At 46.4% G+C, this 12,491-nt stretch overlaps 2 protein-coding genes across 7 annotated transcripts; one reads left to right on the forward strand and one right to left on the reverse strand.

Moving 5' to 3' along the window:
* The first annotated feature begins 1,015 nt into the window (after positions 1-1,015).
* Positions 1,016-4,647, forward strand: LOC125518585 (myb family transcription factor PHL7). Of its 5 annotated transcripts, none has more exons than XM_087531699.1 (7): positions 1,016-1,284; positions 1,607-2,052; positions 2,307-2,383; positions 2,474-2,516; positions 2,596-2,653; positions 2,883-2,952; positions 3,892-4,647. In XM_087531699.1, exons 2-7 carry the CDS (start codon positions 1,839-1,841, stop codon positions 4,447-4,449), a joined length of 1,020 nt encoding a protein of 339 aa, XP_087387825.1. In that variant the 5' UTR covers positions 1,016-1,284; positions 1,607-1,838; the 3' UTR covers positions 4,450-4,647. The 5 variants fall into 5 exon arrangements, with proteins under 5 accessions (XP_087387825.1, XP_048539357.1, XP_048539358.1 ...); XM_048683400.2 differs by having other exon boundaries at positions 1,691-2,052; XM_048683401.2 differs by having other exon boundaries at positions 1,695-2,052.
* Positions 4,648-4,777: 130 nt separating this feature from the next.
* Positions 4,778-7,405, reverse strand: LOC125518586 (putative calcium-binding protein CML21). 2 transcript variants are annotated; one of them, XM_048683404.2, is made up of 5 exons: positions 7,182-7,405; positions 6,318-6,580; positions 5,773-5,969; positions 5,425-5,599; positions 4,778-5,093 (listed from the first exon to the last, which is right to left on the reverse strand). In XM_048683404.2, exons 2-5 carry the CDS (start codon positions 6,511-6,513, stop codon positions 4,990-4,992), a joined length of 672 nt encoding a protein of 223 aa, XP_048539361.1. In that variant the 5' UTR covers positions 6,514-6,580; positions 7,182-7,405; the 3' UTR covers positions 4,778-4,989. The 2 variants fall into 2 exon arrangements, with proteins under 2 accessions (XP_048539361.1, XP_048539360.1); XM_048683403.2 differs by having other exon boundaries at positions 7,177-7,400.
* Between the last annotated feature and the right edge of the window lie 5,086 nt (positions 7,406-12,491).

Below are 12,491 nucleotides of genomic sequence, written 5' to 3' on the forward strand. Positions count from 1 at the left end.
CCCTCTGCCTTTACTGATCCCCCGATATCAACCACCATGACTTTCTCCAACGCTGTCTATGTCATGGAAATCGAGATACTGACATCTCCCATATTGTCAACAAACAACTGAGATTCACGTCGCACCCTCATGGAGCCGCGTAGGCTAATATTGATGTGCACGACCGGATTCTATCTGATCCAAATATCCTTCGACAAGATCTTTGGCAATAGTTCCAGAACACGTTGGCCATATTGAGGAGCATGCTACATGGTAAAAGGGCCTATAGATCTATTTTGCCTTAAAATGGCCATGGACCAAAAAGTACAAAACATTTTCGATAAATTTCTGTGTTCTTTATAATATGTTTACATACATTGTCCATTGTCCACTGCATTTTCACCGGCCATTGTCCGCTGCATTTTCATGGCAAATCCACCGCATAAATTGCCATGACTGCAAAATCCACTGTCCACTGCATTTTCAGCCGAATGAAATCTTCTGGGGGAGGAATCGAGCAAATCTCACCAGCATCTATGACGACATCCTCACCGACAGTACGCCCGTATTCCCGAGCCGGCTCAGATTACAGGTGCCATGTCCGCACTCGCCTGATCGCCTCGACTGCTGGAAGCTCGAAGACGCCACGACCTTGGATTACGATTTTTGCCCCAAAATGCTAAAAATGTGACGTCAGATTTTTTTATCATTGAATTGTAGAGAATGTGAACGAATCTGTGGTTGGATGGTTAGAGAGATAGTTGTATCCCCAACCCACCAGGGTTCAAGTCCAGATGCTCGCATTATTTTGAATTTATTTCAGGATTTTCGGCGATGCGCTTTCAGTGGGAGTAGACGTTTTCGTCGACGACGAGGCACCTACGGTGACTTCGTAAATTTCAATATGACGTGCCGGCTCAGTCTTTCGAAGATGCTCATAGGGTGTGTGTACGCGTTCATAGAGGTGAGTGCATGCGCGTATGTATGAAGAGAAGCAATAAAGATAATTTTTTTTCAGTGGGAAAACATGTATAAGGTGCACGGCGCACTCCACTTCCGCGACGCGTCAGGTGGAGAAAGCCATAGCCATGTGAAGGGCACCGGCTGCCCAGGGCGAACTGAACCCATCCAAATCTCTGCTCCCAGTCCCAGGAGGAAGGGGCGGACACAGAAAGATCTCCCAGTCTGCGGGAACCACCGGGCACGGTACGGTTCCGCGCTAGCCCGGGGCACGGGGATCCTCGCGGCCCGTCCGCGCCATCCGCCGAGCTATCCATCCTGCGGGAGGGGTGGGTCTTGATTCAGGTGCGCGGTCTCTTTCCTCGCCGAGTTCTTGGGAATCTTACTAGTTCTTCTGGTCTCTACTTCCCAGTGCAGGTTTCAGTTAGGTTTAGTTACCTGCTTTGCTGGGGCCGAACCGCCGACCGCGGCCGTTGTCTTGTTGTGCTGTGAAACTGGGGAAAATGTAGATATCCATCTGGCATTTCTTTCTCGAATTGCAACCGTACATGAAAAATTGCATGCCTTCCCCCATCACTACGTAGTGTACCATTTTTAATCTCGCTTATGGCGCTAGATCTTGGCGGAGGGGTTCAATATCTCATGAAATACATTTGTCAATAAGTAGGCCAAATGGACAACTCCGAGTCCGTCCTTAATAAAAACAAGAAACATGGTCCAACCTCCACTTATGGGTGGACTGCATTCCTAGCCAGGTGATTGTTCAAGAACATCAACGAAGCGACGGGACAGTAAATCAGTCAGATTTCTTATACTCCCACTGCATAATCTACTTGTTGTGGTGGAAATCCACAACGTGGTTACCTAGTTGATGACGTTCTTTCTTCAGAGGATGCCAGATGTATGAACCAAAGCCATTTTCGAGCACTGGATCAGCGCACAGCAATCCGGTTTCTCACGATCAACAAATCGGACCAACTGCCAACAATGCAGCATCTAATATTGGTGGGAATGGCTCAAACAACAGCTTTGCCACCAGACAGCGTTTACGGTGGACAGATGAGCTTCATGGACGTTTTCTTGAGGCTGTAGCACAGCTTGGTGGACCCGACAGTAAGTTACTACATCTTTTTAGTTTGCTTTTTCTCTTTTAACACATTATAGATGCATAGCTTGTTTGACTATCATTGGCTTAACATGATATGTATGCTCCCTGTTTAATATTTTTTAATTCTTGGGTGCATTTTTGCTGACTCTCGACACAGGTTTATTCTAGTTAGTTAATGGAGCAGCCAAACATGATATGTTGGTATCCAAATATTTCATGAACCCATACATTTTAGGCACTGATGCAGTTGTTCTTTCAGGGGCTACTCCTAAGGGAATTCTTAGAACAATGGGTGTTCAAGGGTTGACCATTTATCATGTCAAAAGTCATCTCCAGGTAACTGAACCCTGAGACACTTAGCACTTTGGCATAATATTCTTATGAACTTACCCCTGCATTTACTGACTGCGTTACCTGTTTCTTCAGAAATATCGGCTTGCAAAACATATCCCAGACCCCACAGCTAGCGGTGAGTAATTGTTGAACAAAAATGTTTCATTTAGCTTGCGAGAGTTCAGATGCACTGTGATTCAATTTTTGTATTGTAGGTGACAAGCCAGAGAAGAAAGATCTAGGAAATCTGCTTGCAGGAATGGAAAGCTCCCCGTAAGTTTATTTTTCGCATGTATTTCGCAAAAGGCTGTATATGTGGCATACCAATGTAGTCTAAAATTTAAACTTCAATTTTATATATTTTACTTGGGTCTAATCCATTTGATGCTGCTCAACAGCATATACTGTCAAATTATCGACTGGAACTTTCTGGTAGATTGGTAGTAAATTTGAAGGTTATTCTGTTTCCTGAATCTTGATAAAGCATACCTTTCAACAACAGGGGAATGGAGACAAGCGAGGTTCTAAAGTTGCAGGTGGAGGTACAGAAGCGGCTATGTGAACAATTAGAGGTAAGTAGATACACTATGGGCAGTGAGCACCCTGTGAATGACTTATTCAATTTGAAGCTTTTCCATGAAGGCTGAACATTTGTGCTTTTAACATTGTAATAAAAGGGCAGCCCAGTGCACGTAGCTCCCACTTGTTCAGGGTTCGGGGAAGGGTCCGACCACTTTGGGTCTATAGTACGGAGCCTTTCCCTACATTTCTGTAAGAGCTTGTTTCCAGGACTCGAACCCGTGACCATGGTCACAAGGCAACAGCTTTTAACATTGTAATATTATGTATATTATTGGAAATAGTACAGTTTTCTGCATTGAATCTGGTTAATCTGTCATATTAAGCCCATTGACATCATACTCCTTTAGCAAGTGATTGCCAAATATTTACAGCAGCACATTCCCCTTACTGTAGGTTATGTTGTTACCCCGAAACATAAAAAAGACTTGCTCAGTGTTATTTGTATTAACTTAGCGACAATTAATATGTATCGGAGGGAGTACATTCTAATGGCACAGTATATATTTTTGACTTATCATGCATACAACTTTCTTTTTCTGGCTCAAGATCAGCTGAAACACATTGTTACTGCAAAAATCAGTTCAAGTTGAAACACACCATTCCTGACCTAAAATAAACACATCATCACTAGATAAATCAGCTGAGATTGAGAGACATCATCTCTGCAATAAAACCTAAATAAACACTAGTAGTTCTGACTTTGCAAACATTATATTTCTTGGGTGACATAATCCTGTATCAGTAATCATCAGTTCACATGAGCTCTTAATTCAGTCTCAGCGAAACTGCTTTAGGAAGCACAGTAGTGAGACTGGTCTGGTCATGCACAATTTTTCAGGCAGTGAAGCAGTGTCATATGAAGTTTCTGTCTTTGCATTCCAATTGCAGGAAACTATATCACTAACTGCTTCAGCAAAACATATTTGCAGGTACAAAGGCAGCTACAGCTCAGAATAGAAGCCCAAGGCAAGTATCTCCAGAAGATCATGGAGGAGCAGCAGCGCCTGAGCGGTGTGCTGTGCGAATCAGGTAAACCGAACGCGCTCGCCCTGGCTGAGGAGGAGCTCCACCATGATTTCAGCAAGACTGAGCCATCGACCCCAGTGTTGACCTCGGAGCCCTCATTCCGGGACAAGGCCGTTACTGCAAGTGGTGATCTGGAAGGAACAGACGAGCTGCTCAAGGTTCTTTCTTCACATGATGACTGCCTCTCCTTGGACCATGAGCTTTCGACCCCGGATTCCAGTTGTGTTGCCGGTTACCTCCTAAACAGCCCCAGAGATAGCAAGAGAGCTTGCATCAGCAACAGCCTTGGCCACGGAAACAGCGAGTTCACACTTCCTCACATCATTCCGGAGTCGAGCTCGGGTTCCGATTTGCAACTGAGAAGCTCGGTGTTCTCATCCGGCACAGGGCGATCTGGTTCATCGGCGGCTCTGGATGCCAGTGAAGATGGTTTTACCAATGGCTCAGGCAGTGATGTTTGATTAGGATTCACTAGTTGTATCCATCAGTCAGTAGAGTTATTGGTCTTAGAAGAGAGTTGATGATGTGGACCATGTCTTCGATGTGTGTTGTATTGCATCACTTGTGTTTATTCAGTCAGAGGTTCCATAATATTCTAACAGATTGTAATGTAACGATCTAGAGCTTCATCACGGTGAAATTGCTGTTATTGGGCTTCAGATTGCGTGACTTTGGGCTCGGTATCTGGTAGCTAAACTGATTTCACAATCTGTTGTCAATATAGGCATGGATATAAGATGATGCATGTCAACTAGTATAAGCTACGCAAGAACAAATTAACACGGGTGATTAGACACGGGATTTCAATGTTGTCAATATTTTGCTTACACAACATAACTTGCGCAGTGGAGGCGAAGCAGTCACAGACACTGTTTGATACAGGTGTTCAGACATGTCAGTCATTCTATTTGGAACATGCCGAGTCACTATTAACAGGAAGATAAAACCACCATGCAACCAATTTATAGTCAGCCATTCTTCAGCTGTCGCTTCCACATCGTTCATTCATCGTCGTCCTCATTTTCGCCAATCCCTACCCAGCGAGTGAATGCAAACAGGAATTCCTTGAAGGTAACCATCCCATTCTTGTCCCAATCCATCTCCTCTGGTGCCATGTGAAAAAAAATGGATATACGTTAGTTACCGGATAAAATGAGCTTCTAGTCTAGACTAACAGTGCAGATTATCAGTTTTGGATTCCGCAGCTGCAGAGAAGGCAAAACATTCACAATGAAGCAGAGAGTTTGTTCACAGATGATGCTGTCGACAGGTGACATCAAGTAGCTACATTCGGAGGGCGGTAGCAGTGTCAAGCATTTTCCTGTGCATATTTAGTTTTCTTCATCTAGATGACGACTCATGAGTGCAGAGTCAACAGTAAAAAAAGGGCGAACAGAGATTAGAGAGCTAGTCATTTTATGAACTGGAGAACTCACCAAATCTTTTCATGGCTATACGGCCAGCGGAGCGTTCCCCTGGTATGCTCTCATTTATTGCTTGAATCATCTCATCCTTGCTCACATACCCGTCCTTATTCTTATCCAAGAAGACAAATGCATCAACCAAGGTCTCAAAAGTTGACTCAAGATCTCCTAATCCCATCTTTGTCTTCTGTTATTCAGTTAAGGAAATAGTAACACTCTTGCATAATTAATGTACGAGACCTAAAACAGGAACTGAATGCAGAAGTTTGTGAATACCATCTAAGAAACATTAATAACGCAATCATATTTATGCTATGATATCCTTTTAAAGGGAAACAGTGTATAAAGAATGAAGGATACTGCTTCTGACGCAGTCGGATCATTGAGAAGATAAACAAGGCACAGAAAGACAATGAACTCATTGTACTTCATGCCCATATCTTCATTTATGTCGCAAGCTTCAAAGAGATCGCCTATCTCCTCTGTGAATGAGATTTCCAGCTTCTGAAAACAATGCTTCAGCTCTTCTTTATCAATTTCACCATTGGAATCTTCATCTGAGAAAGGTCGGAAGCAAGTTATGGATCTGTTAGTTACACAAAAAGCAACAAAATGCCTAGATAAATTATGCTTGTTTGCACAAGTCAGTTAATATTTGTCAAAGTGCAGTATTCTTCCGCATAGGTACCGCTGCACTGTAAAACATCACTTGAACTCAACAGTTTACTGACAAGAACAATAAGTGAAACAAGGGTTCAGATATCAACAATTTGTTGAACCGCTCCTCCTTCATTATAACTTCATAACATAGTAAGTAAGATGATTGTCACAATTCGTTAGCTATGAACTTAGAAGGACAATAGAAAAATGACTAGCACACAAAGAGCGAGTGCGGCAGGGCTCACCGAATTGCTCAAAGATAGTCTTGCATTTTCTCAAGCCCTCGTCGATTTTGGGGAACTTCATGATAATAGTATTGAACGACTTGACCGAAGTTCCATGCGCCGCTCTCTGCTTCATGGACTCCACCATCTTCGACTCTAGCTTCATGCCATGCGAGCCCTGCCTGCCGGCGTCGGGGCGTCCAAACACGCCTCCCATGCCAGCACTTCAGTTCCCTCAGTGCCCACAACTGGATACAGAGCAAATGAGCGAACAGTAGCAGCACCTGAAAATGAACCATAGTTGTCTGTCATATCTCAAGCTTTGGTGACTGCTTCACTGCATTATAATATTCTGCCAAGTAGTAGTACCAGAACCAAGCTATGCTCGCCGCTAGCTACCGCATTCAGAGTCAGAACTCACTAGAATATCATTCTTTTTCACACGAGAAGAACAGGACTCTCACTCAGCATTTCATCGTCACCACCATCAACCAATCAGCTAATCATACTGAATCCGGAATGGACAGTGAGGAAATCAGCAGTGGCAGCACGGGCCAGGGCACGCGACAACAAACAACAAGAGCGTACTTGACAGCACTAATTAACGAACATAAAGAATCTAGGCACAGGCAAGTCCCTGGGCTAACCTAAGCAAGACCCCACCTAATCCTACCAACCAAGTACCAACCGGGCTCGGCCTCGGGCTCGGGCTCAGTTGAGTTCTCGCGTAGCGCCAAATCATCGTCTACCCGGAAGAAAGAAACCTGCGGAAGTCCTCCCGCGGTTGCTTGCGCACGCACGGGACGAACAGACCAGCCGCAAGAACGCCACGCGGAATCAATCAGGGGGAAGACTGCGAGTGGATAGAGCAGGGGCTTGCCTTGCCTGCGCGAGGAAGCCGGCGATGCGGATACGCGCGGGGATCCGGAACCGGAGGCGCTGATCGGCGGCGAGGGAGGTGCGATATTTTTCCCACTTCGCCCTTGGGATTCTTCGGGTCTGGCTGGGGGAGGCGAGGGAAGCTTTTCCTTTTCGGCGCAGGAGATAGGAGGAGGGTGGCGAGAGCGGCGTGAGGTGGCAGCAGCCTGCGCGGGGGGACCGGGCGAGGATGCCTTGGTGCGGCTGGCATGTGGGGGCGCGTGAGGTGGGGCCCGGACGTCAGGGAGTGATGGGTGGGGGCAGGGGGTGGTGGGTTAGGTGGCTCTGTGAATGGGGATGACTTCGCCGGGATGACACGCCCGCCGGGTGGCGGGTGCCCCGTGAATGGAAGAGTCGACCTCGGACCGTTGTCTCGCTGTCGCCTCTTCCTTTTCTTTTCTTCATTGATTGAGTGCATTATTATCGCGAAATTGCTGCCACGCGATGATTAAAGCGCGTATGCATTTTGAAATTAAACTTTAATCGTAAATTGGACCAATAAAGGCGAGTAACCAAAATTATACGCTTCAATTCGTATTTGAAGTGTTACAATTTTTAGATCATACTCCCTCTGTCTCATAATATAAGATGACTTTTGACACTACATTAGTGTGAAAAAACATCTTACATTATGGGGCGGAGGGGGTAGTATATACTAAGAAGGGTTGGACGCGCTTTGATGGGTCATTGAATTTGTTGGGTTCTTAAATTTCTTTACTCAGTCATAACTTTTTTGAAAAAATCAAACCTCTTTAAATTTGATCAAATTTGGTAGAGAAATATATCAAAATTCATAATTTCAAAGCGGTTTTATTAGATTCATCATGAAATGAATTTTGATATTTTTTTCATTAATATTATGGTTGTCGATATTTTTGACTCTAAACTTGGTCAAAGTTAAAGAAATTTGATTTAAAAAATAATAATAACCCTTATATTTTGAAATTGATGGAATATTTAGTTTGGCCGGCGGGGGAGACGATGGATTGTGTTTTATGTTTATTTATAATGCGGTTATTTGGTGGGCCATTCACAGTGCGATTCTGTGCTATTCGCTAATCAACCCATATTTATGTGGGGATATTTTTTGCATGGGTGGTTGCATGTACTGTGTTCATGCTATAGTATCACCTGGTTGCGCTTTTTTCTAGGTGATTGGAGTCTACGAGGGGTTGGCCGGTTGCTACTGATTGATTTGAAATGTTGGTCCGATCAAAACTGTAAACCATATCCAAAATTGAATACTTCAATCGAATGAAAGAACTTTAAAATTAGGGAACACGGAGAATTAAAATAAATAAGCGGGAGAGCTCCTGGAGAAATTGTTGACTCGGTCAAAATCGGGTGACCCAATTCTAAATTAAAGCTTCAATTAATTATGAAGATTTAAAAATTAAGAAGCATAGTGTATAGAATAAAAAACTAAATGAGAGAGTTTTCAAAAATTGTTAACCCGATCAAAATTAGGTAACCAAATCTCAATTGAAGACCTCAGTTGATTGTGAGGCCTTCAATCCTAGGAAGCTTAGTGATGTAGTATATATATTGTTAGTCTAATTCATGATCAAAATTGAATTTAAAATGTTTGCACGTCTTATTCGTTAAATGAAGGGAATAATAGGCTCGTGTCGCCTATGTAATAGTTGCACCTCCATGTCACATATAAAGCACACTCTATATGGATGATATTTTATAGCTATTAAGAGCAACTTAGCATAGTCACTATGTTGGCAGCCTCCGTATCACATATGTAGCGTGTTTTATATGGATATGGAGGATGGACGCTACTCAGGTGATGCACAAACTCAGAGTTTTCATAACGGTTGCCTCTATATCATGGGATCCACTCATCAGTGTGACATCATTTTTTCAATCTTCAATACATATTCAGTTAAACCAACAACATTTAGTTAAACCTGAGCACAACGACAAGGACTTGGACGACCACTAGCACGAGCACAACGTATTTCAACTTGGATTTCAACATGGATTTTAAGAAGGATTACAACTAGGATTAGAACAACCTTAAAGCTATAATTCTCTACTAATTCAAGTATGGACTCTTCCTCCTCTTGAAAGTGAGCTTGTAGACGAGGAAGGCTTCAAGTACCTTGACTTCCGTGTTCATGCGGTGGATGAACGCATGTGCGTCCTCAATGCCGGATATAATCACGTTTTTTAGGCCGGCGTGAATGTGGCTTCCATTTCTATGCAAGTGGCCGACGAGATGTAATCGAAGTACACGAGGGCTGTGGGGAGGCGAGCCCGGCCAACGGCTGATTCAGGCTTACGACGTGCGCCGTTATCGACCCACTCAGAGTAATGCCATACCCTCTCCCAGAACTTTCTCTCAACACGGCTCTCTTTGGTCTCGCCGAGGGTCCGCGGGAGGGTGCCACCGCACTGACATGGTCGATGCCCGTGGTTGTGGCAACAATTGGGGAGTGCAAAGAGAGGGGCGAGGTGGTGATCGGCTTAGAGGCTGAGTGTGGTGGCAACGGTGATTAGGGTTATAATAACCACGAAGGGGCACGCTCTAGAGAAAAACGGAGGATAATTTCCGTGAGCGGGTAGGAAACAGGTGTGAAACACGACGACGCTTGTTAATTAGCGCTCTTCCCAGTGAAAATGCAGTTGCCGCATTGGTAGGGCCATAAGTGGCAGCCGTACGAACGACCACACCATTAACAAACCAACGACCATAGCCTCCAAATATGGAGGCTAACAAGCTAGGTATGAACTGTCTACCATAAATTATGGTGACTCAGGGCCATATAATCACTCTACTAAAGTGTCATTTTAAACCAAAATCAGCATATCAACAATTATTATGTTGATCGGCTTGATATAGCAACTCTGCTAAAGTTGCTCTAAGCGCCCGAAAGCTCCCTCTTGCATCAGATCTGCCATGGTTATAGGCGGTTTTTGGCATGAGGAAATTTTCAGCTCCCGCCCGATCATCCAGCTGCATCATCGCCATGTCTCCTCCATCCACCTCCGCAGCCTGCTAGTGACCCATGCCCCTTTTCCCCTAGCGTCGCACGCCCTTGGAAGCACCCACGCGAGGCATTGCTGCCACGTAGTCGTCGCCCTGCATGTGACGCCCCGAGACCGATGCGCCAGGTGTCTTTCAGTTATTCGCTGTTGTTGTCTTGCCATTTGCTTGTGTGTTGCATCTTGCCATGTCATCATGTGCATTGCATCATCATGTTTTCAAAACTTGTATCCGTCCGGGTTTCCCCCAGTTCCGTCCATTGTCCGTTCTGAGCCCAGACACACTTGCACGCGCCCGCGGCACGTCCGAAATAGCATTTTATAAGTGGCCAGAAAATGTTCTCGGAATGGGATGAAAATTGGTGTGCGGTGTTGTTTTGTTGTCAGTAGTCCGCCTGCCAAGTTTCATCGCGTTCGGAGTCCGTTTGATGCCCCAACGGATAACTATAGCGGCAGTATAGCCGGTCTTATCGTCAGACGTTTTCGGTCTCCGGAAATCGTGTCGGGCTGCATCTCTCCCCTCTTCTCTCAGACCAACCCGCTCTTCACAGTCCACCTAGGCCCATGCCTACCCCTCTTTGCACAGTGCATTGGACCTCCTCGCGCGCGCGTCCGAAAGCTGTCCCGGACTCGACCCGGTCAGTCGGCACCGTTGGGTCCGGATCATCCCCAAACGTCTACAAAACATCACCGTTTTGTTATTTGGACTCCCTAACTATTTTATTCACGACCGCCCAATTGCGATCGTAGGGACGTGATAGCCTCTACCCTAAATCCTTTGCAATATAAATAGTGGGCAGCCCTAAAACCTAGGGATCTGTCCCATCCATCCCGTGTTCGCCGCCGCCACCCACTCGAAATCTCTCGAGATCCATCCCCAATTCCTTTGTCCCATCAATCCATCCAGCCGGAGCACTCCACTCCTCCCCTTGATTTCAGTCAACAGCCAATCCATCGATCCACTGCCTCCCTCGAGCTCCAACGGGACCGCGCCCCTGGATCCCCTGCCCGAGCTCCTACTCGTGTGCTCCCTCCTAGACCCTGCTGCCGGACCCGGACCCGGATGCCCCTGCGACCAAGCTCGCCGGGAGGCCACCAAGCCGCTGCCACCTCCCTCGCTAGTCTCCCACGCTGGAGAGCTCTGTTTCCGCGTCGCTGCCGTCAAGCTCCGTCGAACTGGAGCAGCACCGAACCAGCAGGACCGTGGCCTTCCTCTCCCTCCTCCCCTCTGTTTTCCTCGTGCTCCTTGGCAACGGTCTCTCTTAGATTCTCTCATCTCTCTCGTTTCTCTTCGCAGGGATCGACGCCATGGACGCCCATGATCTACCCCGAGTCCACCACCGCCGCCGTTTTGCGTCAGATCCGGCCGAGGACCGCCGGATCTCGCCGCCTCCGCCATGGATCACCCATCCCCAGACCTCCTCCGCGCCGCCTTGCCTGAGCCGTGCCCCGTCCGTTGCGCCTTCGCCATGTCCCTGCTGCTTCGTCCACGCGATGGAGACGAGCGCTCGCCCACCTTTGTTGACCGCGCCTCGCTCAAGCGAGCGCCTGGGCTGCCTCCCCTCCAGCGCCCCAAGGCCTAGCGCCACCTCTTTCCTGCAGCCCACAGAGCTGGCCCAGCTGCTATTGGCCTAGCGTGAGCAGTTCCCCGCAGCCCAGTCCGCCTCAGATTCAGCCCATGTCATGTTTTTTCTCTGAAAGGATCGATATGGTTGACTAGAGGGGGAGGGTGAATAGGCAACTACCAATTTTTAGCTTTTCTTTACCAAATTAAACTTTGCATCAAAGTAGGTTGTCTAGATGTGCAACTAGGTGAGCAACCTATATGATGCAATAACAACAAGCATACAAGCAAGCAAGGGTAGAAACAATAAAGAGCTTGCACAAGTAAAGGTAAGAGATAACCAAGAGTGGATCCGGTGGAGACGAGGATGTGTTACCGAAGTTCCTTCCTTTGAAGGGAAGTACGTCTCCGTTGGAGCGGTGTGGAGGCACAATGCTCCCCAAGAAGCCACTAGGGCCACCGTATTCTCCTCACGCCCTCACACAATGCGAGATGTCGTGATTCCACTATTGGTGCCCTTGAAGGCGGCGACCGAACCTTTACAAACAAGGTTGGGGCAATCTCCACAACTTAATCGAAGGCTCCCAACAAGACCACGAAGCTTCACCACAATGGAATATGGCTCCGAGGTGACCTCAACCGTCTAGGGTGCTCAAACACCCAAGAGTAACAAGATCCGCTAGGGATGAGTGGGGGAATCGAAAATCCCTTGGTGGAAG

This window comes from Triticum urartu, chromosome 7A (assembly GCF_056163025.1).
Source record: "Triticum urartu cultivar PI428250 chromosome 7A, HENAU_Tu73, whole genome shotgun sequence".
Taxonomy (NCBI): Eukaryota; Viridiplantae; Streptophyta; class Magnoliopsida; order Poales; family Poaceae; genus Triticum; species Triticum urartu.